Source organism: Mchenga conophoros, linkage group LG18, assembly GCF_057382185.1.
Source record: "Mchenga conophoros isolate Kocher_MC1m ecotype Shallow Benthic linkage group LG18, M_conophoros_male_GT1.1, whole genome shotgun sequence".
In the NCBI taxonomy this organism is placed as follows: domain Eukaryota; kingdom Metazoa; phylum Chordata; class Actinopteri; order Cichliformes; family Cichlidae; genus Mchenga; species Mchenga conophoros.
Window position 1 is genome coordinate 6,456,063 of NC_140543.1, and position 23,791 is coordinate 6,479,853.

Here is a 23,791-nt window from a genome sequence, read left to right on the forward strand (position 1 = left end):
GTATAAATTGCAACGATGACCCCCAACCACCATCATCCAAGAACGTGACAGCTTCAGTGTAAATGACCACAGCAGACCCGATGGCATTAAAGGGAGTTTTTCCTTCCCACTGTCGCCAAAGTGCTTGCTCATAGGGGTTCATATGATTGTTGGGTTTTTCTCTGTATCTATGAAGCGCCTTGAGGCGACTTTTGTTGTGATTTGGCGCTATATAAATAAAATTGAATTGAATTAACATGCTTTTCAGCATACTTTATTAAGTATGGGGGGTGCTTCAAAAATGGGATGAGGAATGGAGAGCAAGCTCACTGACACCAAAGACCCAGCAGAGCCTTGGTTGGTTTGTGGAGACTGGGGGGGTGGTTGTGCCTGTAGAGTTCCTTAAACACTTTAAGGTGTAGGACTGTCACATCAGCACGCATATCAATTTTAAATGACACGTTCTTGTTATTTATGCTTAAGGCAACATTCCACGGTTCATCCTCACACTTAATGCTACCAAGGAACAAACCGTGTTCGTCCTCTTCGACCTCATGCACAGTTTTGGGTGCCCTGCATATGCGCCTGTAATGTCCTTTTTTCCCACATGCATGGCATTTTACTTCATGTGCTGGACAATCTTGCTTTGAATGGGATGGAGCGCCACCACATTTATGACACGTTGACCCTTTTTTGCTGTCTTCTCAGAACCCACGTGTTTTAGCTTGACGACTATCAGTCTGGAGAGGTTTTGGTTCTAACAGGCTTACGACTGATTTTATGCACTCTATCTACGGACTGAGCATCGCTAGCCTCAGCTCTAGAGTCACCTTATAAGGAGGATTGTTGTCGCTTTACATCTTCACTTTGCCTCGCCATGGTGATTGCCTTCTGCAGGGTCAAATCTGGGTTAAGCCGCGTGCGTTCTGACCGTTTGTCCGTGAGACCGACAACGAGCCTGTCACGTATCAATTCATTATGTAGCATCATGTGTTCTGCTAGTGCATACAGTGCAGTCACAGAAGCATCCACCGTCTCATTTTCTCCCTGTCGGCGCATGTTGAATTTGGCATGTTTGTGGATCACATTCTTCTTCACAATGAAAAAAGCCTGGAATCCATCACGTACCCCCACATACGTTGCTCAACTGTTAAACTCAGACCGCGAAGCACATCGTCCGCCTCATCTCCCATGCAGTAACTTAAAGTGTTGACTTGGTTCTCCTCCGAAGTCACGTTCAAATTACTGGCGAGACAGAATCTCTCAAACTTCCGTATCCATTTGGACCACACCTGCGGCTTTGAAAAGTCGGATGCTGGATGTCACACTCGGCCCTGCCTGCGCTCTCTGTGCAGTTTCATCTGCCATATTCTCCCTCTCGTTTTCAGTGAGCTCCGCAAAATACCGGTTCGTTCAGTCGAGGCTATATGGATCAGTACAGGACTTCTGAGACCATGTAATGTTATTGATTATACGCGGGTCCACTGTGTGATTCATAAACAACTCTTCATTTTTCCGTTCTTACTCTGATCCACATAACATCCCATTATTGTTCAAACCCACGGGTCTCGCACTCTAGCTGCCTAACTACACTGACTGACTCTAACATCTATGCGATTACACCACAAAGCTGAAGTGCACTTGAGCGATGCTACAGGACAATGATCCGAAACACATCGACAAGTCTACAAAATAAAAGCTTTGGAGTGTCCTAATCAAAGTTTGGACTTAAATGAGACTGCGATGCTTTCGCATGACCTTTAACATCCTGTCCATGTTTGAAAAAGGAAAAAAAAGGTTGTGGAATTGCGTAATCAAAGTCTGGATTTAAATCAGATTGAGATGCTTGGGTGTGGTTCTTTTTTTGCATGCAGAATAAAGTGAACCAGAGTCAAATTCCTTTTTTGTGCACAAACTTGACCAAATAAAGATGATTTTGATTCTGACTCAAGAGATTCTGCAATAAGGAGTCAGCCAAAATTGCTCCATGACAATGCAAAAGACTCATCGTTAGTAACAATAAATTCTTGATTGGTGTTGATGTCTGGTACGGGAGGCCCAACCAGTTATTAGGTTTCAGGGATAATTATGTTTTGATGTTGAAAAGTGCAGAAAGTGTGAGAGTGAGTGCAAAGGTTTGAATACACAAGTCAGTTTGTAAGTTCACGAGCTCTCAACAACACTGATTATTTCTTTTATTTAAGCTTCATTTGTTTTAGTACAATGTAAAAGCCGACAACAAAAACAACAAATGGCAGAGATGAGATTATTTTGACTTCTTAAACGTAACAAGCAGATTTTCTGTTTGTTGTTAGTTTTTCAAAAGTAATGATAAAAGTTCACCTCCACTTTAAAGACTCCAGGTGCAAATAGTTTGACGGTTAATGGAAAATATTTCTGAAGGAAATGTTCATGTTTTTAGGAAGGCTGTAATAGTTCAAAAGAATGCTGCACCACACCCTTCCAGTATATCTACAGCATAACGTCACAGAAAAAGATAAACACCTCAAGCTGGTCTGTCTGCAGTGTAGACCTGGCACCCAATCAAAAACCTCTGACTCACGCATACAAAAACAAGTAAACACCAGGTACTGAGGTGTTATGTAACTGACTTGATAAAACCACCTGAGGAAATATTCTGTGGACACAAATACTGTCCTCAGTTTAAAGAGCAAATTCTAAAAGATTATATTTAAAAGAAAACTTAAAACTGTTCTGGCATGAAATTCAAAATGAGTATATGTTCATATAAATAATTCATTTCTTAAAAAAAAAAAAGATATCTATATATATATATATATATATAAGGTCTTGTATTGTCTCTGTCCCAGCCGATGAATTGGAAAACAAAAAACAAAAAAACAGTAACTAAATAAAAACAAATGCTACTTGAATACATACAAATATTCAACAGACCTTTAGAACAACTTGTAGATAAACGTTATCTAGTACAGTGCAGAACTGCTACAACACTGATTGTGATCATTTACAGATACAAAATAATAATAATATACAGATGTGAGCCAACTCATGTACAACTTTAAAAACATGTCTGTTTCAGTTTAGTAAACTTAGCAGTGTTTCCAAAGCAGTGAAACCAGAGTCCAGCATAGAGCGGCTGAGTGAATGTGGTCTGGACTCTGTGGAGGAGAGTCATGGTTTCAGAGACGCTGTAGAAGGACAAAATACCTGCTCTGTGATCCAGGTACACTCCTACTCTGGAGGAACGAGGACCTGAGACACGAGTTTGGATGTTGTTGTGCCAAAATGTATAAATGTTGTTGTCACAATCTAATGACCAAGATTTGTCATTACGTCCAAATCTACATTCATTCCCACTCCCTGTTCTGCTGATATTCTTGTATGCGACTGCTACATAAGCTCCGTTTCCTCTCCACTCCACCTCCCAGTAACAACGTCCAGTCAGACTCTCTCTACTCAGGACCTGCCACATTATAGTGAATCTGTCTGGATGATCAGAATAAGACTGTTCTTGTTTCATTAATGTTACTTTTCTGTTCCCCTCTGATAATAACAGCTGTTTGTTTGCTGTGTTTGGATCCAGTGTGATTTCACATGAATATTTTAAGAATCCAGCTCTGGTCTTTGGCTCTGGTTGTGACAGTAAAACATCCACTTCAGTGACTGTCAGTGAGATGTTTGTCCATTCCTCTCTCAGAATGTCCTGTAGTTTATCTCTGACCTCTGACACAGCTGCTGTCACATCCTCAAAGTAGCTCAGAGGACGGATATTGATGCTGGATGAGTCTGTAGACTCACTGAGTGCTGACAGTGAGGGGTAGTTGTGTAGAAACTGGATGTGATCCTCTGTGTGTGAGAGCTGCTTCAGCTCAGCATCTTTCCTCTTCAGCTCAGTGATCTCCTGCTCCAGCTTCTCCTGAAGCTCTTTGACTCGACTCACTTCAGTTTCCTGCTGGGATCTGATCTGCTGCTTCACATCAGAGCTTCTTTTCTGGATGAGATGGATCAGCTCAGTGAAGATCTTCTCACTGTGCTCCACTGTTTGATCAGCAGACTGATTGATGGCCTCCACCTCCTGTTGAAGCAGCTTCACATCTTTCTCTCTGTCCTGGATTCTCTGCTGGATGTTTTGTCGACTCACCTCCAGCTCTCTCTGCCTCTCAGTCCTTTCTGCTGCAGCTGAGACTGTGTCGTGGCCTTTATGTTCATCCACAGGGCAGAGATAACAGATACTCTGCTGATCAGTACGGCAGAACATCTTCATCACCTCATCATGACGAGAGCAGATGTTCTCCTGGAGCTTCTTGGAGGGCTCCACCAGCTTGTGTTTCTTTAATTGAACCACATCATAATGAGGCTGAAGGTGTTTCTCACAGTAAGATGCCAGACAGAATAAACAGGACTTGAATGCTTTCATTTTTCTTCCAGTGCAGACATCACAGGCCACATCTTCAGGTCCAGCATAGCAGTGATCAGCAGGAGCAGCTTGAAGCCTAATCCTCTCCAGCTCTTCCACCAACTCAGCTAACATGGTGTTTTTCAACAAGAAAGGCCTCGGTGTGAAAGTCTGTCTGCACTGAGGGCAGCTGTGAGCTTGCTTTGTATCTTCTGCATCCCAGTGGGCTTTGATACATCTCATGCAGTAGTTGTGTCCACAGGGAATAGTTGTGGGGTCCTTCAGTAGATCCAGACAGATTGAACAGCAGAATTTTATGTGGTCGTTCTGAAATTCTAGCTCCGCCATTTCAGCTCTCAGTTTCATGCACAGCCAACATGTGTCTCTGTCTGCAATAATAGAAAAGTTTGTCTGAGCTTGCAGACAGACAAGCTGGTTACACCCACTCACAAATTTAAAGAAGCGTGAACGTGAAGGAATGAGGAAATATGTACCGCACGTGGAAGAGGGAAGTATTATCAGGGTTGGGTTTTTTAAAAATATTTTTAGATACAGTTGTTCAAGATGCTCGACATGTTTTCATTTACAACAAACAGAAGTTTAACATAATTACGTGCTTTAATGACGTACATGTTATGATGCATTAATTATGTTATATTTCCACGTTAATAATGTGCTTTAGTAAAGGGCACACCTATCGTAAGTCAGCAATGTTAACAAAATACTTGCTGTGCCGCCAATATTTGGGACACAAAACATTATTTTTTATATCACAAACAAACAGATAAGTAAAGACCAAGAACACAACAGAAATCTACCATCCAAGTTTGCATCTGGCCCTTCTTGTTTGCTGGGGTCATCGACGCATTGAGTGTCACTCGAAGCAATTCAATTCAATTCAATTCAATTCAATTCAATTCAATTCAATTCAATTCAATTCAATTCAATTCAGTTCAATTCAATTCAATTCAATTTATATAGCGCCAAATCACAACAACAGTCACCTCAAGGCGCTTTATATTGCACAGTAGATACAGAGAAAAACCCAACAATCATATGACCCCTATGAGCAAGCACTTTGGCGACAGTGGGAAGGAAAAACTCCCTTTTAACAGGAAGAAACCTCCGGCAGAACCAGGCTCAGGGAGGGACGGGGCCATCTGCTGTGACCGGTTGGGGTGAGAGAAGGAAGACAGGATAAAGACATGTTGTGGAAGAGAGACAGAGGTTAATAACAGATATGATTCAATGCAGAGAGGTCTATTAACACATAGTGAGTGAGAAAGGTGACTGGAAAGGGAAAACTCAGTGCATCATGGGAATCCCCGGTAGCCTACGTCTATTGCAGTATAACTAAGGGAGGATTCAGGGTCACCTGGTCCATCCCTAACTATATGCTTTAGCAAAAAGGAAAGTTTGAAGCCTAATCTTGAAAGTAGAGATAGTGTCTGTCTCCTGAATCCAAACTGGAAGCTGGTTCCACAGAAGAGGGGCCTGAAAACTGAAGGCTCTCCATCCCATTCTACTTGTAAATACTCTAGGAACAACAAGTAGGCCTGCAAAGCGAGAGCGAAGTGCTCTAATAGGGTGATATGGTACTACAAGGTCATTGAGATAAGATGGGGCCTGATTATTTAAGACCTTGTATGTGAGGAGCAGGATTTTGAATTCAATTCTGAATTTAACAGGAAGCCAATGAAGGGAAGCCAAAACAGGAGAAATATGCTCTCTCTTTCTAGTCCCTGTCAGGACTCTTGCTGCAGCATTTTGGATTAGCTGAAGGCTTTTCAGCGAGTTTTTTGGACATCCTGATAATAATGAATTGCAGTCGTCCAGCCTGGAAGTAATAAATGCATAAACTAGTTTTTCAGCGTCACTCTGAGACAGGATATTTCTAACTTTAGAGATGTTGCACAAATGGAAGAAAGCAGTCTTACATATTTGTTTAATATGTATGCTGCAGTGTCTTTAATCTAACCGCTGTGTATATTGCCACCAGATTATTTTTTTTAAATCATGGAAAGGGTTGCATCTAATTTGTTTCTCACCTCTCCTGCCGGCAACACCTGGCCTCCAGCTGGCAAAGGCCCAGGAACTGCAAAACCAGTCTGAGTCTTTATGACATCTTTTTATGGTAAGGTTGGTGAAAGGGAATGTGCCAAATGTAGTATCTGTTGGTTTTAAACATTTGCAGAATCGGAGTATTGTCTTAATATATTTGTCTTAATGTTCCCGCTGTTAACTTATTATCATTATATTCGAATGACAGATTGACTGGCTATTTGGTGAAGGGCTGCAACTCCTCGAGGATCAGTGTGTGCCAGTTTATGATGGAGAGTGGACCGTAGTGGCTTATTGTCAGGGGCCCTCGTTAAAAGTTTTTTTTCCCCAGTGCCGAGTGGTTTCTCTGTAGTTAGGATTACCTTTAAATTACAGATGTTATTCTTCTTGGTTTCTTTGTTAAAATCTGTTCTGGCATTTATTAGTGACTTTTGTTGTTAAAATTTGTGTACCTCTTGATAAAATGTATGCAGCATATTAGGTTCAAAATTCAACAAGCTTGCTAGACTCATATTTACATGTTTGTCAGACTGGGTTTGTGAGGAATCAGAGCATAATTCGTAAACTGTGTGATTTAAAATGAAAAAAGGAGGGAATCCAAATCAACTCAGAAGCAAATTAAGTAACAAAAGCAAACCTTTTATGAGTCCAACACAAAACAGGAAATCCAACTTATGCAAAAACAGACATCTTGACAACAAGAAGCTCTATATACTAGAGTTGGATTAGATAACAGGACAGACGTGGGAATACTGCACTGAAAAACGAACGAGGGGCAGGCAAGCTCAAAGAACGAAAAAAAAAGCTTGAAAGTAAACACAAAAATTAAGATGTGAGAAAACAATCCAGGTAAATATGCGCCTTGGACTATGAAGCAAGTTAAACAAATATCTATAGTAGCTTTCTATCATCTGAATTTACTTAATCTCAAATCAGCAATCAATATTAAAGGTTACACAAAGCTGGTTGTCAACTCAGTTCTCCCAATCTAGCAACTGGCCTGGTCACATGTAAGCAGTGTTGGGACTAACGCGTTACAGTAACTACGTTATTATTGTGGTAACGAGCACGGTAACTAGTTATTATGCCAAAATCAGGAACGCGTTAGTCGTTACTGGGATTTAGATAGTTACTTCCACACGTACCACACGTTACTTCGTGTGGTGGCTATCGCGGAGCTTCCACAGATTCAAGACAAGGCAAGGCAAGTTTATTTGTATAGCACAATTCAACAACAAGGTGATTCAAAGTGCTTTACAGAGACATTAGAAACAAAAACAAATAAAAAGTATGATTTAAAATTGATTAAAACAAGCAAACAAACAAACTAATTAACAAACAAACAAAACTGTATATAAAATCAAAACAGATAAAATCAGAACAGTAGATAAAATCAGTAGTTAAATTCAGTAACATTAGCAAGTGGTGGAGGCCAGCGGGTGGATGAAGGAAAAGGGACACAGAAGGAAAAGAGACCCGAGGCGGCCGCCGGTCCAAGTGTGAACTGAACTTCAGGTAAGAAGTTATGACCTGCAGTCTCTCTGGGTCAGATATAAACAAAGTTTAGGTGGAGTTTTCGTTATGCTGACTTTTTCCGTACTGCGCGCTAGCTAGCATGACGGAGTTTCTATACAGCTGGGTGGTGCTATGAAGTTAATGATGTTGCACTTTATTTTGTTCATAAGTTATTAGAGTTGCCAACCGTCCCGTCCGGTGTTCAGAGAAAATATTACGCGTTTCTTATTGAGGTGAAAAGGAACAGTTTGTCCCGTAATTCAGCTACAATGAAAAAGACACAAAGCTGGAGTTATTCTGTGTCTTTGCTGCACAGCTGCCTCTTCTTCTCTCATTCTCCCCCCTCCCTCTCCCGTTTCTACTTCAGTCATGAAAACTGATCAATGATCTGCTGATCGTCTCTCTTGTTTGTTTATCGCCCACTTTGCGCCAGAAAGAGGAAACCAGCGGATGTCGCGCTAGACAACAGCAGCACGTGCAGCTGTGCAGGGGCGGATCTAGCAAAGTGTTGCCAGGGGGGCATGTAGGGCATTAATAGGGAGAGGGGGGCGCAAAGAAATACTTTTCTTTCTTATTCTCATTTAAAATATCTAGCTTTTAAAAAATAATTATCTGAATCTTACAACAAACGATTGATAGATTGATGCATATATATGATCAAAACAGTGTACATCACTGTCACAACTAGGGCTGAACGATATATCGCATTTGCGATAATATCGCGACATGATCAAGTGCAATTTTCTAACCGCAAAGGCTGCGATTATACTCTGGACATGTCCAAATTCATGGGCTGCATCCTCCTGAGGCCGCATTTGTAGACCGATTATGTCACAGCGACGTGCCGAAGGCTGTCCAAATTACTACCATATCCCAGAATTCATAGCGCGGCCCAGCCAAATTCCAGTTTCCAGCAATGGCGGCCGCTACTAAGTTTTAAAATTACTCATACTAATCTTTCTGGGTCACAAAATAAACTTTTAACATATTTTCAGGCGAGAAAGTAGTTGTGTAAACATCAAATATCTGCTCGGTTTATCAAGATATCGCATATTTGCAAAAGTGCTTCGACGTTTTCAGAGGCGTCTGCTACCCACCAGCTCGATCGCTAGCCGGGAGCTCGAGGGTTACTGATGCGGCCGAGAACGGCACAACTCCCGGCACATCATTTTCAGATCACCGTGGAGTTTCGCTGCTCGGGTTAAACGTAATATATAAGTCACTTAGACAACCTAAAAATGTTATTGTTGGGCTTTTTTCAGTGTTTTGTTTGTTCGTGAGTAAATCGGTTTGGCTGAGATTAAAGTTATTAGATTAGATAAAATAAAACTTTATTAATCCTCCTTGTTTTTCACACAGCTGACTAAACGTCAAACAGAAAACTTATTAAACAGAAGTATGAGACAGTCGAGAATTTACACCAGTGTCTGGTTATATTTTAGATAGCAAGAAGCAGACGGCCGAGTTTATTAAACTCCACCGAGACAGCGGTGACGCTAATCAGAACTAGACCGTCCAATTTCACGCCTTTAAATTTTAAAGGCGTGTTTGTGTGTGTGTTTATACAATTGCTATTATGTTTGCACTTTATGTGTAATGTTACTGACTGCAGAGATCAGTAAGATGTGTGTATTTTTTATTTATTAGTTTTATTTATTTAATATTATTTTTTAATTTAATGACTGTCTAGTAGTTCACAGATGTCGAAAAACTGAGTGTGGTAAAGCCACTGATTTTTTTTATGTATATTTCTGCAATCTGCACATTGTACTGACTTTCATTTTAATGTTTACACCAGGGTTCCTTGTCAGCACTTTATGCTCAGATGTTTGTAAGCTAAAAATAAACTATTGTGTATGTTCAAATATACTGTTGTGATTGAAGAAGTTAAATAAAAATGTCAGTCATCAATTCATGCATCACCTCATGTCATCATAACAGAGGTCTGTCTTCCAGGAAAGAACAGTTTAAAATTAATGTAATATAGTATTGGCCATACTATATGATGTATTGCTTGTCTTTGTTTAATAATACAGAAGACAAAGACCTTAAAAAATAATCGCATATCGCATCGCAATCGCAATATTGGGGCAAAAAATCGCAATTAGATTATTTTCCATAATCGTTCAGCCCTAGTCACAACAGTGTTTATTTTCATTCAAAGGCTTTATGATTTTTCCTATAATGGTGGGCCAGTCTCTAGTCAAAATGCCCGGGCCAATTTCCTGTCCCAGTCCAGCCCTGTATGCAGCTCATCTGCAGTCTGGTGTTACCTACATCTTCCTATTCAGAAGGCAGAATTTCCGAGTTCTGAGTACAATCGAAAGCACCACGACTGCAGTTTTTGTGTTGGATGTAAAAGGCACGCATGACGCTGTGACGTAGGCTAGAATCATGGCAGCAGTCAATGACGGTCCAGGCGTGGGATTTCTCTCGTGGAAATATGCACATTATCTTTTCCTTTCTATTGGTAGGTGGCACAGTGCACTTGTGGCAAGTAAGCAAGCTAGAAGACTGGCAAAGTTATGGAAGCAACACATTAACAAGAGAATTCTGTGTAAAACCAAAGTTACTTTCCCTAGTAACTAGTTACTTTGAAATTATCGAGTAACTTGAAGTAACTGAGTTACTTTTGAGAGAAGTAACTAGTAATGTAACTAAGTTACTATTTTAAAGTAACTTACCCAACACTGCATGTAAGTGGTGGTGTCGGCAGCATCCGACCAGTCACAACTATGGATGGAAGTATACTGGCTGCAGGAGGGCTGAAGGTTTAATATTAAAAGCACTGTATGAATACTTTAAGCGAGGTCAGTATTAATCTACTCAAAAATGCAGATCGTGTAATTTAATAAACTTGCCAATATCACAACTCTATCATCAGGACAAAGATAAACTGATGGACTATAATTGAGTATTATATTAATGTTTGACAGATGGTTTTAGTTTTTATTCCTTCAGCTCAGATTTGAGAGCAACTAAATAATTAATATTAAAAACAGCATTCAAATGTAGGCTTAATCGTGCAAATATGTATGTATATATATATATAAAATTAAAAAATATATAAAATAAAAATATATCTGTGTTAAAATAACACAGTAGACTGTTGCAGTTTATTATTATGGCATTAATTTGGATTAAAGTTTATTCTGTACTGGTCCATTGCTGCCCCCTAGTGACTAATGGAAAACAGAGCAGCCGTTTGTGAAACTGATGTTGCAGAGCACGTGTCTGTTTTCTGTCTTATCTTTTGTTGCGGAGCACACTCAGCCAGAATGTAAATAACAATTTTAAGGGGGAGCTAAAGACTTCTTGTCATCTTTTACCAGGTGGCAATGGTGTCTAAAATTACCTGAACCTCATTTAGTCATCGCCACGTTTACTGATGTCCTGGATTTTTCAGAAACATCAGTGGAGCGGGAAGCTAGGTCTAAAGAGACTGACAACCATCTTACCTGGAGGACTATGATGTGTGGTATCCAACCAGCTAACAAGAACCATCTCACTTTGAGAGTAGAGAGTGTGCTGGGATGATCCCATCTGTCCAGTAAAAAGTGTTTTTCAAGTTCTTTCAAGTTTATTCAAATTACCAGAATTACAGTTATCAGGGTGCTTCTTAGATGACATTGACAAAACTATTCTTTGAGGTTAAAGCCAACAAGGGGAAAACAACTTCATGAAAACATGCTGAGACTTATAGAGGTGGTAATTAAACTGCAGCAAAGACCTGCTGCCCATTCCAGCAGATTCCCTTCATACGTCTTGTCTCAGAATTAGATGTTATATTTGAAAGGAAAGGTTGAAAAATCTCTGTCATCTTTTCCTCTTCACGCCCAGCAGGACAGAATACAGGAGCAACATTTAATTTGGACTAAACGAGTAAACTGAATGTCAGGCGACTTGCATTAAAGTTGCAGCAACTGACTCCTACCCACTGCTGCGTTCTCTCCCAGCTCATGCGAGCCCACACTGACCCGTCAGACTGGTTTGAATTTGATATCCAAGTTGCTGACGGTAAAGCAGAGATGGCAGGGATAAAGATGAGAACAGCTTGTCACAGATAAAACAGATAAAGCCTAAATATTCTTCCATTCTGCTCAGTACTGATCCTGTTACTACAGCTGCAGTTGCTCCACAATTAATGACACCCTGTCTCATTGGGCCTCTAGCGTAAAATCGACCATCTTATTGGTACTGTCATTCAATAAAATACAGTAATAATGAATAATAACTGACCATAACCATTTAAAAAGTTGTCTTGTAGAGGTGCTTTATAGCTGCTCTCACAGGGATTCAGGTTGTTTTCTTTGGAACAAGAATTGCTGGAATCCAACACAATGACATGGCTTTATGTAAGCGGACATAGTGGACATAACTCTGCAAAACTAGGTCGCTCTTCCTGACTGAAAGACAACAACAGAAATGAGCTGAAATGAGCAACTTTCTGTGGAATGTCAGTCGTCGTCTTCTTTCGGCCACTCCCTTCTGGGGTTGCAGATCATTTTTCTCCATCTCTCCCAGTTATCTTCCTCTGTCACACCAACCCGCTGGATGTTTTCCTTCACTGCATCCATTAATCTTATCTTTGGTCTTTTACTCCTTTATTTCCTCCATCTCTAACCTCGTCTATCCTGGTCTTCAGCTTTGCCACCTCTAAGTCTCACTACCACTGTGTAAACCCTCCCTTTCACTCTTGCTATTGTCCTCCTGTTACAAATCACTCCTGTGCACTGTCTGTCTTTACATGGTTGACCTCTAGCCAGTACACATTTCAAATCCTGGACTGAAAGTCGATGCCAAGATGCTTCCTGGCACAAAGTGACAACATTCAGAGCTACTGTTAGATTGTGAGGCACATTTTAAAGGAGGAGAGAAACAATTTAGCAGAAAATTCAAGGAAATGTGATCTACTCTGTAGGAGCAGCTGGCTAAACAACAGATAAGTTTGAGCAACATCATTTTGAAGGCATGTGTGAGATAAGATCAGTAAACTCAGCACTGGAAGTCTGTCGTGGCACAAACTGTTACAACAGAAGTACTGAGGACTGTGCTGCAAAGACAGAGTACTGGAGTCAAAGACATTAGGTTTTGTGTTATTTATCACTCATTTTATTCAGTGACAATATTTCCCAGAGAACTGATTGGTCAGTGTGCGGTGATTTATATGTGTTGATCTCTAATCTGGAACCTAACCAGTGTTACACCACAAAGGAAGTTAACACAGGCTGGCTTAAATTGCCTTAGCTGGCTCAACAGAACATGAAAACCACATATTGCCTTAGCACACATCTAACATGAATCCACAGGTTTAGATTTTTCATTACCCACTAATGTTGTTTACAGTTCCCAAGATATTAAATAAAGTTTTACTCTTTGGGACACACCATACACTGATCTGACAGCTGCGTAACCTTTGAACACAACGTTTTTATATTTAGAGCACTCAACCCACATCCAGCAGACTCATCTGGTGTATAATAAAATGCTCTATAAACCTCTACACTTACTACATTTTCATGTCCTTTTGAACTGAGCTCCTGCTGAGAGTCTGCAGCAGCATAACCTGTGCATCGTGTTTGTGTTTAAGTCCGAATCCGAACACTCTTTTAAATCCCAAATTGTTAATAAAGCTCTGCAAACAGGACCACAGGAACTATAATACAGACCGAGGCATATTTATGCAAACGTGGAATGCATGATAGCAAAAACAACTGTTTCTAAAATATTTTTTAATACAGTTCAACTATATAATTTCAAATATTCTTCCTTAAAGTGAGATAACACATTGTTTCAGGTGTGTTTAACAGACACAGTTGCAGTTAAAAGTGATTTACAGAAGTCAATGAACAGCTTTCAGCATTATCCATGGTTTACGACACACTTATACACACGTATGTGTTTAAAACATGATGCATTGAGTATTTCTTCTTCAGTCACCTTCTTAACTCACTACCTCTCTGCATTGAATAATATCTGATATTAATCTCTGGCTGTCTTCCACAGCATGTCTTTATCCTGTCTTCCTTCTCTCACCCCCAAGTAGTCGCAGCAGATGGCCCCGTCCCTCCCTGAGCCTGGTTCTGCCGGAGGTTTCTTCCTGTTAAAAGGGAGTTTTTCCTTCCCACTGTCACCAAAGTGCTGCTCATAGGGGGTCATATGATTGTTTGGTTTGTGTCTGTATGTATTATTGTATTATTGTCTACCTTACAATATAAAGCGCCTTGAGGTGACTGTCGTTGCGATTTCGCGATGTGTATAAACAAAATTGAATAGAAAATTAAATTGAAAACATGAACAAAGTGAGTTGCTATAGAAATGTGTGATTATTATGATTTTGTTAAAGAAATGTGTACAAGTATGTGTAAAAATAAACAATAAGTGAAATGAAAATGAATGAATTAATAAAAGAGTCAGCTTGAATTATTTCTCTGTAATGAAGCTGTTTTAGTGAAAGAAAAGGTCTATCTGACTGATGAATGTCCTGGGTTGTTCTGCTCTGAATGAACTTTGACCTTTGTGGTGTTTTAGGAGGAAAACCACTTCAGTTTTCTCCTCAAACTAGTTTCACATATTCTGTATCAAATCTGAGTGAGATCCTGGAATGAAGGGAAAGACAAAGTGTAGATTTAAACACACCTCATTATGGATGACTTCAGTCTATCTGATTTCGCAAAAGTTTCCTGCATCACCTTCAAGCCAAAGTCCGACATAGACTGGCTGACTGAATGTGGTCTTGACCCTGAGGAGGTGACTCATGTTTTCAGAGATGGTGTAGAAAGACAAAACACCTGCACTGTGATCCAGGTACACTCCTAATCTGGAACACCGAGGACCTGAGACAGGAGTTTGGCTGTTGTTGTACCAAAGTGTATAAGTATCTTTGGAAAAATTCAATGCCCAAGATTTGTCATTTCGTCCAAATCCACATTTTTTCCAGCTCTGCTCTCTGTTGATACTCTTGTATGCGACTGCTACATAAACTCCTCCCCCTCTCCTCTCCACCTCCCAGTAACAACGTCCAGTCAGACTCTCTCTACTCAGGACCTGCCAACATTTAGTGAATCTGTCTGGATGATCAGAATAAAACTGATCTTGTTTCATTAACGTTACTCTTTTGTTCCCCTTTGATAACAACAGATATGTGTGCGCTGTGTTTGGATCCAGTGTGATCTCATGTGAATATTTTAAGAACTCAGCTCTGGTCTTTGGTTCTGGCTCCACTTCAGTGACTGTCAGTGAGATTTTTGTCCAGTCCTCTCTCAGAATGTCCTGTAGTTTATCTCTGACCTTTGAAACAGCTGCTGTCACATCCTCAAAGAACTTCAGAGGACGGATATTGATGCTGGATGAGTCTGTAGACTCACTGAGTGCTGACAGTGAGGGGTAGTTGTGTAGAAACTGGATGTGATCCTCTGTGTGTGAGAGCTGCTTCAGCTCAGCATCTTTCCTCTTCAGCTCAGTGATCTCCTGCTCCAGCTTCTCCTGAAGCTCTTTGACTCGACTCACTTCAGTTTCCTGCTGGGATCTGATCTGCTGCTTCACATCAGAGCTTCTTTTCTGGATGAGATGGATCAGCTCAGTGAAGATCTTCTCACTGTGCTCCACTGTTTGATCAGCAGACTGATTGATGGCCTCCACCTCCTGTTGAAGCAGCTTCACATCTTTCTCTCTGTCCTGGATTCTCTGCTGGATGTTTTGTCGACTCACCTCCAGCTCTCTCTGCCTCTCAGTCCTTTCTGCTGCAGCTGAGACTGTGTCGTGGCCTTTATGTTCATCCACAGAGCAGAGATAACAGATACTCTGCTGATCAGTACGGCAGAACATCTTCATCACCTCATCATGACGAGAGCAGATGTTCTCCTGGAGCTTCTTGGAGGGCTCCACCAGCTTGTGTTTCTTTAATGGAGCCACATCATAATGAGGCTGAAGGTGTTTCTCACAGTAAGAAACCAAACACACTAGACAGGATTTCATGGCTTTTAGCTTCATGCCAGAGCACAGATCACAGGCCACATCTTCAGGTCCAGCATAGCAGTGATCAGCAGGAGCAGCTTGGAGTCCAGTCTTCTTCAGCTCCTCCACTAAAACTGCTAACATGGTGTTTTTCACCAGGACAGGCCTCGCTGTGAACGTCTGTCTGCACTGAGGGCAGCTGTAGATTTTCTACTTTTCCTCTTCATCCCAAAAGCCATTAATACAGTTCATGCAGTAGTTGTGTCCACAGGGAATAGTCACCGGATCCTTCAGTAGATCCAAACAGATCGAACAAGAGAAGTTTTCTCGGTCCAGCTGAACTCCTTTCTGCGCCATTTCACCCAACAGTGTCAGCGACTGTCTGAGTTTCTTTTCCTTATAACCAAAACTACGCTGAGCTGTTATGTAAGCAACATAACCTTCTGCAGTAAATGGGTTCTGCCAGCTCTTACGCAAGACCACCTGTGGATCAAACTGCAGAATTGAAGGGAAAAAGCAAACATGTGGACCACAAAGAAATAAAGTGTTAGAGAGTGAGAAGAATAGGAGGGATTATCAGGTTTTTAAAAATTTTAACTTTAAGACTTTGGTCACCTTAATTTTTAGATGGTAAATTAAAAATAAAGTTGTATACAAGCGATTACTAAAACTCTTAGTTTTGTCACTTATAGACCAATGTGACCTTTAGTCCAGGAAAGCTGTAAGCTTTACTTTACTTACTTAGTACTTAGTTCCTCCTACGCCGAGCGGCGCATCGGGCAGCTAGTGATCTCCATCGATGTCGGTCAGCAGCGACTGCTTCAGCTTCGTCCCAGGCAATGTCGACAGTTCTCAGGTCGTCCATAAATGTTCGACGCCATGTGGTCTTTGGTCGGCCTTGCTTTCGCTTGCCAGTTCGTGGACGCCATGTCATGGCAATCTTAGCTTTACTTTACTATGTATAAAAAAACAAACAAAAAAACCCCCAAAATCTTTCTCAGCTGTCTTTGCATGTAAGGTGGCGTATGCCCTGGATAGGTGTCCAGGCTATAGAACATTTAGACATTTCAACTAAATATTCCAATCACAGGCCAAATGAGGGTATTGTGAAAATGGGGTAGGGTTACTTTGACTAAGGTAAGGCCCCAGTTCCACAGGTATAGAGACCAGGCTTAAAATGTATTGGTTACATAGTAAGGTACAATGCAGTCAGGCACAGCTTTGGCAGCGTTTCCAGTTTGTGTACTTTGAATGGCATCAGTCATGTTTGAACCTATAGCAACGCAACAAGAGATCCTTTCTTTCAGTAAACACAGTGTACTAGGCTTTTGTTGTCAAAGGGAGGATGGATGTTATGCAAACTTAAGCTGCATTAAATGAGCTCCTATATAAACATTAGCTTGATTGATAACATACAAATGCAAATATAGTTGTCACCTGACTCTGCAGCTGAACCTGTTGGAGACCGATCCAGAGCTGAGTGAATCTGGCTGTATGATAATCATGTGATTTGATTTCAACAATATGAAGAGGCTGCGGGACATAAATGAAGGTTAAACAAGTTAACTTGTGTTATCCACAATCAAACAAGACCGTCCTGATAAGTTTCAACCTTTGAACAGTTTGTATCTTTGAACTGTGATTGACTGGCCACCAGAAATTCAGAGAAAACGACATACAGAGACCGTGTTGAAAATGTTGATGTCAGGAACAAACCGAAATTACAGGGCCAGTAAATGTAGCTTGTGAAAATAGTTGAAAAATTAAAGGGAAACGTCATCCCACGACTCCAATCACACAGAAAATGTCTAAAGCAAGTCCTGTTTTTCAATTCTACAATGTTAGTGTCACAGTCTGCGAGGCAGGAGGAGCAGACACAGGCAAGGAGACGGGACTGAACTGGAACAAAGACCGAGTTTTTATTTGGCTGGTAACAAGAGATACACATGAAACTGTGAAGACTATGAAAAACAAAGAAGCTATGACAACAATGTCTTTAAACTATGACATTTAACTATGACATGCGCTATGATCTTAAACTATGACTAGACGTGGAAACACAGATGTTCTGACAAAGACAGAATAAAACACAGACTAAATACACACCAGGACTGATCAGGGGAAGTGGAAACACACAAGGAAACAGCTGACACAAATGCACATAATGACACACAGTGGAGTTGTAAAGCTAAGCACACTGACCAAGGGAAACACAGGACCTTTACAAAATAAAATTGAAAACATAGACAAGACAATACCAGCTTAACAGATTTGGCAACTAGACAGGAACCCAAACACAGACAGTGATAAATAATGGCCGAGCTCATCCTCAACTAAAACCGAAATAAGAATCACACAAATTATAATCACAAATCGAACATAAGACAAATACAAACTACACTCAGATAGCCGAGTCAGAGACCCAGCCTGTGACAGTTAGATGGTACAGCTCCAGACCAAATAACTGAGTAACGAACGATACACTCGTACAGGACGCCATGATTTATTAGCAGGATGAAGGCAGGGTTGTGCATCACTTTCAGGCTGTTAACCTGCAGGAAGACAAAACTTCACTGAAACTTCAGCAGCTTCAGCATCATTAGTAAAGACAGATTTAAATATGTGTAATATCACACTGTGTCATAAACTGTAATACTGATGCTGCATTCAGGGACCATGGGACAGATGGATTAGAAAAGTTACCTGTTGAAAAAGATCATAGAACACTTTATTGCTGCTGAAAACAGAAGGAAATGATGTAAAAATCGTGTTTATTATAAAACCCTGACCTAGAGCGGCTGAGTGAATGTGGTCTGGACTCTGTGGAGGAGAGTCATGGTTTCAGAGACGCTGTAGAAGGACAAAATACCTGCTCTGTGATCCAGGTACACTCCTACTCTGGAGGAACGAGGACCTGAGACAGCTCTGGTCTTTGGCCCTGGTTGTGTGAGTAAAGCCTCCACTTCAGTGATTGCTAATGAAATAAACTTTTTTACTTGTGGTGCTTTTTTAAAAGACGCTTATAAAACAGTTGGAACAAATTGATTAAAATAGCAACCCTGTTTTGAGCCCCTTGCTGCTCCTGATGTGGATGATTAGGTTTTGCTGTTTGTTTTGTGAATTGAATAAATAATTTGGGGTTTCATCAAACACAAGAAAACAATAAATAAGAGAATACAGTCACTTCATGTACTACACATACGATGTGTTTATTTTTATTCTTATTTATTACCAGTTCTACTGTCTTAGTCTGTGATGCTTCTTCATGGTTCGAGCTCCAACAGAAGCTGAGTTTCAACCCTGTTTTGAGCCCCTTGCTGCTCTTGCTGTGGAGGTTTTGCTGTTTCTTTTGTGATTTGTGTTTTTTGGAGGACTTGGGTATTGCCCTTAAGGTGGACTAGAGTAGCTGCCTTGGCAGAGGTTTGCACTCTCAGAGTGCTTCCTGTTGACACTGGTCTGCTCTGGTGGCATCCTGTCCACTCATATCTTATCTTCCCACTAAAGAGCCATTTCAAATAAATGAATCTTCTTATATGGTACAGTACAGTTCAGCTGTGGGTGTGGCAGCCTGCTATTGAATGTACAAGACTTATCCGTAGGTTACGGCATGACATTGAAAACAATATAAATACATATGTACGAGCTAAAGCTGTTGCTCTCAGTCCCTCTCAGACCGAGCGTTCTCTATTGTGGCCCCGAAGGTTCGGGATGATCTTCCTCTTCACATTAGGCCGTCTACATCAATGGTGGTAAATCTCATTAAAACTCATTTTTATTTGCTGGCCTTTGACTCAGTCGGTAACTGGAACTGTTATTTTATTGTTATTTATGTACAGTATTTGTTATTTTTATTGTACTTTTTATATTTCTGCTGTACAGCACTTTGGTCGGCCATGTGTTGTTTTTAAGGTGCTGTATGAATAAATTATGGTATGTATGGGGTTACTTGAGTTCATATATGTATTTAACAATACAGCTACAATACAGTAAAAAGCATAAACTTTAAATGGCCTTCTGTCAGGGTTCCTGGGTCGCTGACAGAGTGTTTTCTGTTTATGTTTGGTTCCTTTTTCACCTGTTCATATTTCCTGCTTGTCTGTGCCTCCTGTCCACATGCATTATGTTCTAGTTCTCTTCCTGTGTGTCATCAGTTCAATCACGTTCAGCTGTGTATTCCCTTGTTGTGTCATTGTTGATGTTGCCGTTACGGTCGTGCGTGTTTTCAGTTTGGTGTTCGTTCATGTTCTGTTCATCCATTCTCAATAATAAACAGCCTTCAGTTCATCACTCATCCACGAGTCCTGCGTTTGGGTCCTCTTTTCCTTCCCTCCACACCATGAAGCCTGACACCTTCAGTACTGAACCCTGATTTAACCCTTATGACCTCACCGGGCATTTTTATTCATTTACTTGAACTTTTTTGTTGTTTCCTTGTCTGTGTTACAGCTTGTTGGATGAATTATTTCCAGGAAATCTACTTTTAAGTCAAATTTTTGAAATGTAGTGCTTTTTACCCTTACATGTCATCCATACAGTTGATGCATTTTGCATGCTTTTGATTCTTTGTCATAAAATCCTCATACAACAATATGTGTTTTTTTTTTTTTTTTAGCTTTTTTTTCATAAATGACCTAATCAGCTTGACCCCTTTTCCAAAATGATCTAACACTGAATTATTTTCAGGATTTCAATCATTTTAATGCCAGTTTAAATATTTAAATTATTAAGAATTTATTCAAACCAACACAAAAAAACTAAATATTTTTCATGCAATAAATAGTTCACGGATGTCACATGATTACATTATTATTTTTTGTGTCATGCAAAGTACATCCATGGACAAAAATGTGCATGAACAAAATCTGTTCATTTTCTCATATGAATATAATCTCATATAAATCGTATTCCCTGATTATGAAACGGTTTCAGTTCACTCTTAAACTTTATTTTTTTGTGGGAGATCCTAGAATCAAGACAAAGGACTGTGACATTCTTTTAATTATTAAAACCTTCAATTTGTTTGTCAGCTTAGACAACAAAATCATAAGTATTTGGTGTGCTAAACATAAATATAATTCTCTATCCTTTCTTTATATACTGATACAAAAAACTGTGTGAACATTTCTTTAAAGGGGGTCTGCCCACGTCTCTGTTCTTGAAAGTGGAATAGAAACAACAAGATAAAAATACATCAATACAAATATTCATTTACACATTTGGAGCACAGAGATGTTTCCATTTTCATGTAAAAAATAATTTTACAAATTAAAAACATTATGAGGGATGATAGCCTCCATGGCTAAACAGACAAAGGAATAATCTCCAGAGAATAAACTGCAAAACATCAGGAGAACAACTGGAAATTTTGAGGTACCACCCACAATGTTGACTGACAGCTGATCTCTGTGCAGAACAGAAATGGTGCAACAATGATGGAGAAAACATTAAATGCAGATTTATATGAATATGAAATTCTATTATAATTTACAGAATTTAGCGCTTATTACACCAGAGTAAAGCCAGAGTCCAGCATAGAGCGGCTGAGTGAATGTGGTCTGGACTCTGTGGAGGAGAGTCATGGTTTCAGAGACGCTGTAGAAGGACAAAATACCTGCTCTGTGATCCAGGTACACTCCTACTCTGGAGGAACAAGGACCTGAGACAGGAGTTTGGATGTTGTTGTACCAAAATGTATAACTGTTTTTGTAATAATTGAATGCCCAAGAATTTTCATTACGTCCCAATTTGCACTCATTACCCCACCCTGCTCTACCGATATCCTTGTAAGCGACTGCGACATGAATTCCTCTCCCTCTCCACTCCACCTCCCAGTAACAACGTCCAGTCAGACTCTCTCTACTCAGGACCTGACACCAATAAGTGAATTTGTCTGGATGATGGTAATAACACTGTTGTTCATTCATTACTGTTACTTTTCTGTTCCCCTCTGACAATAACAGACATTTGTGTGCTGTGTTTGGATCCAGTGTGATTTCACATGAATATTTTAAGAACTCAGCTCTGGTCTTTGGTTCTGGCTCCACTTCAGTGACTGTCAGTGAGATGTTTGTCCGTTCCTCTCTCAGAATGTCCTGTAGTTTATCTCTGACCTCTGACACAGCTGCTGTCACATCCTCAAAGTAGCTCAGAGGACGGATATTGATGCTGGATGAGTCTGTAGACTCACTGAGTGCTGACAGTGAGGGGTAGTTGTGTAGAAACTGGATGTGATCCTCTGTGTGTGAGAGCTGCTTCAGCTCAGCATCTTTCCTCTTCAGCTCAGTGATCTCCTGCTCCAGCTTCTCCTGAAGCTCTTTGACTCGACTCACTTCAGTTTCCTGCTGGGATCTGATCTGCTGCTTCACATCAGAGCTTCTTTTCTGGATGAGATGGATCAGCTCAGTGAAGATCTTCTCACTGTGCTCCACTGTTTGATCAGCAGACTGATTGATGGCCTCCACCTCCTGTTGAAGCAGCTTCACATCTTTCTCTCTGTCCTGGATTCTCTGCTGGATGTTTTGTCGACTCACCTCCAGCTCTCTCTGCCTCTCAGTCCTTTCTGCTGCAGCTGAGACTGTGTCGTGGCCTTTATGTTCATCCACAGAGCAGAGATAACAGATACTCTGCTGATCAGTACGGCAGAACATCTTCATCACCTCATCATGACGAGAGCAGATGTTCTCCTGGAGCTTCTTGGAGGGCTCCACCAGCTTGTGTTTCATTAATGCAGCCACATCATAATGAGGCTGAAGGTGTTTCTCACAGTAAGATGCCAGACAGAATAAACAGGACTTGAAGGCTTTCATTTTTCTTCCAGTGCAGACATCACAGGCCACATCTTCAGGTCCAACATAGCAGTGATCAGCAGGAGCAGCTTGGAGTCCAGTCTTCTTCAGCTCCTCCACTAAATCTGCTAACATGGTGTTTTTCACCAGTGCAGGTCTCGGTGTGAAGGGGTGTCTGCACTGAGGGCACCTACAGTTTTCCTTCTGATCCTCTTCATCCCAGTGGGTTTTAATACAGTTCATGCAGTAGTTGTGTCCACAGGGAATAGTCACCGGATTCTTCAGTAAATCCAGACAGATTGAACAGCAGAACCTTTCTTGCTGTGCCATTTCACCTTGCAGTGTCTAATTGTCAGAAACAAGGAAAGTAGTTGCTCACCACAGACATGCTGGTTACACCCATCGAGGAACTAGAAAACATGTGAACAAGGAAATTTATGCACCACCGAAGTGGGCGGAGTCAACAGTGGTTTTTCCAGGAACAGGAGTTTCTGAAGAGGCAGGACATGTTTGGCAAGTACAGCCATACAAACCTGTCACAGTAGAGAGGACATAAATGCAAGACAGATCTGTTAAGAAACAAAACGCGAGCCTTCATTGGCTGAAGAAAGACAGAAGAATCCCCTAAAAGGACATTAGAATCACACAAAACAGGAGGGAGAGGAACGTGAAACAAACAGGTTAAAGAACGGACGCTGTGATAACCACAAAAAAGAAAACCACACAATGATGCAGACAGTTTTTTTTTTAAAGCTTAGAAAATCAAAATCATAAGTCAAAGAATAGAACATTTGGAGTTTAATCAAACACAAGAAAACAATAAATAAGAGAATACAGTCACTTCATGCACTACACCTACAGCATGTGTTTATTTTTATTCTTATTTATTCATATTTATTACCAGTTCTAATGTCTTAGTCTGTGATGCTCCTTCATGGTTCGAGCTCCAACAGAAGCTGAGTTTCAACCCTGTTTTGAGCCCCTTGCTGCTCTTGCTGTGGAGGTTTTGCTGTTTCTTTTGTGATTCGTTTTTTTTGGGGGGGATTTACTCATTTGTCTCGCCCATCCTGGTAAGTGAGCCAGTACAGATAAAAAAAGAGTTGTGTGTTCCCCTTAA

The 23,791-nt window shown here is 40.6% G+C and overlaps 3 protein-coding genes across 4 annotated transcripts; all 3 read right to left on the reverse strand.

Annotated features, from left to right (window-relative positions):
• Positions 1–2,166: 2,166 nt before the first annotated feature.
• LOC146553086 (tripartite motif-containing protein 16-like) lies at positions 2,167–4,738 on the reverse strand. Its single transcript, XM_085253289.1, has one exon. It carries the CDS (start codon positions 4,721–4,723, stop codon positions 3,020–3,022), a length of 1,704 nt encoding a protein of 567 aa, XP_085109415.1. The 5' UTR covers positions 4,724–4,738; the 3' UTR covers positions 2,167–3,019.
• Positions 4,739–13,045: 8,307 nt separating this feature from the next.
• On the reverse strand, positions 13,046–16,278 carry LOC146553087 (tripartite motif-containing protein 16-like). The gene has a single exon (XM_085253295.1). The coding sequence runs from the start codon at positions 16,031–16,033 to the stop codon at positions 14,594–14,596; it is 1,440 nt and encodes a 479-aa protein (XP_085109421.1). The 5' UTR covers positions 16,034–16,278; the 3' UTR covers positions 13,046–14,593.
• A 4,090-nt stretch (positions 16,279–20,368) lies between these two features.
• On the reverse strand, positions 20,369–23,063 carry LOC146553088 (tripartite motif-containing protein 16-like). Of its 2 annotated transcripts, XM_085253294.1 has the most exons (2): positions 22,219–23,063; positions 20,369–21,529 (listed from the first exon to the last, which is right to left on the reverse strand). In XM_085253294.1, the coding sequence occupies exons 1-2, from the start codon at positions 23,002–23,004 to the stop codon at positions 21,473–21,475; spliced, it is 843 nt and encodes a 280-aa protein (XP_085109420.1). In that variant the 5' UTR covers positions 23,005–23,063; the 3' UTR covers positions 20,369–21,472. The 2 variants fall into 2 exon arrangements, with proteins under 2 accessions (XP_085109420.1, XP_085109419.1); XM_085253293.1 differs by having other exon boundaries at positions 20,401–23,063.
• Between the last annotated feature and the right edge of the window lie 728 nt (positions 23,064–23,791).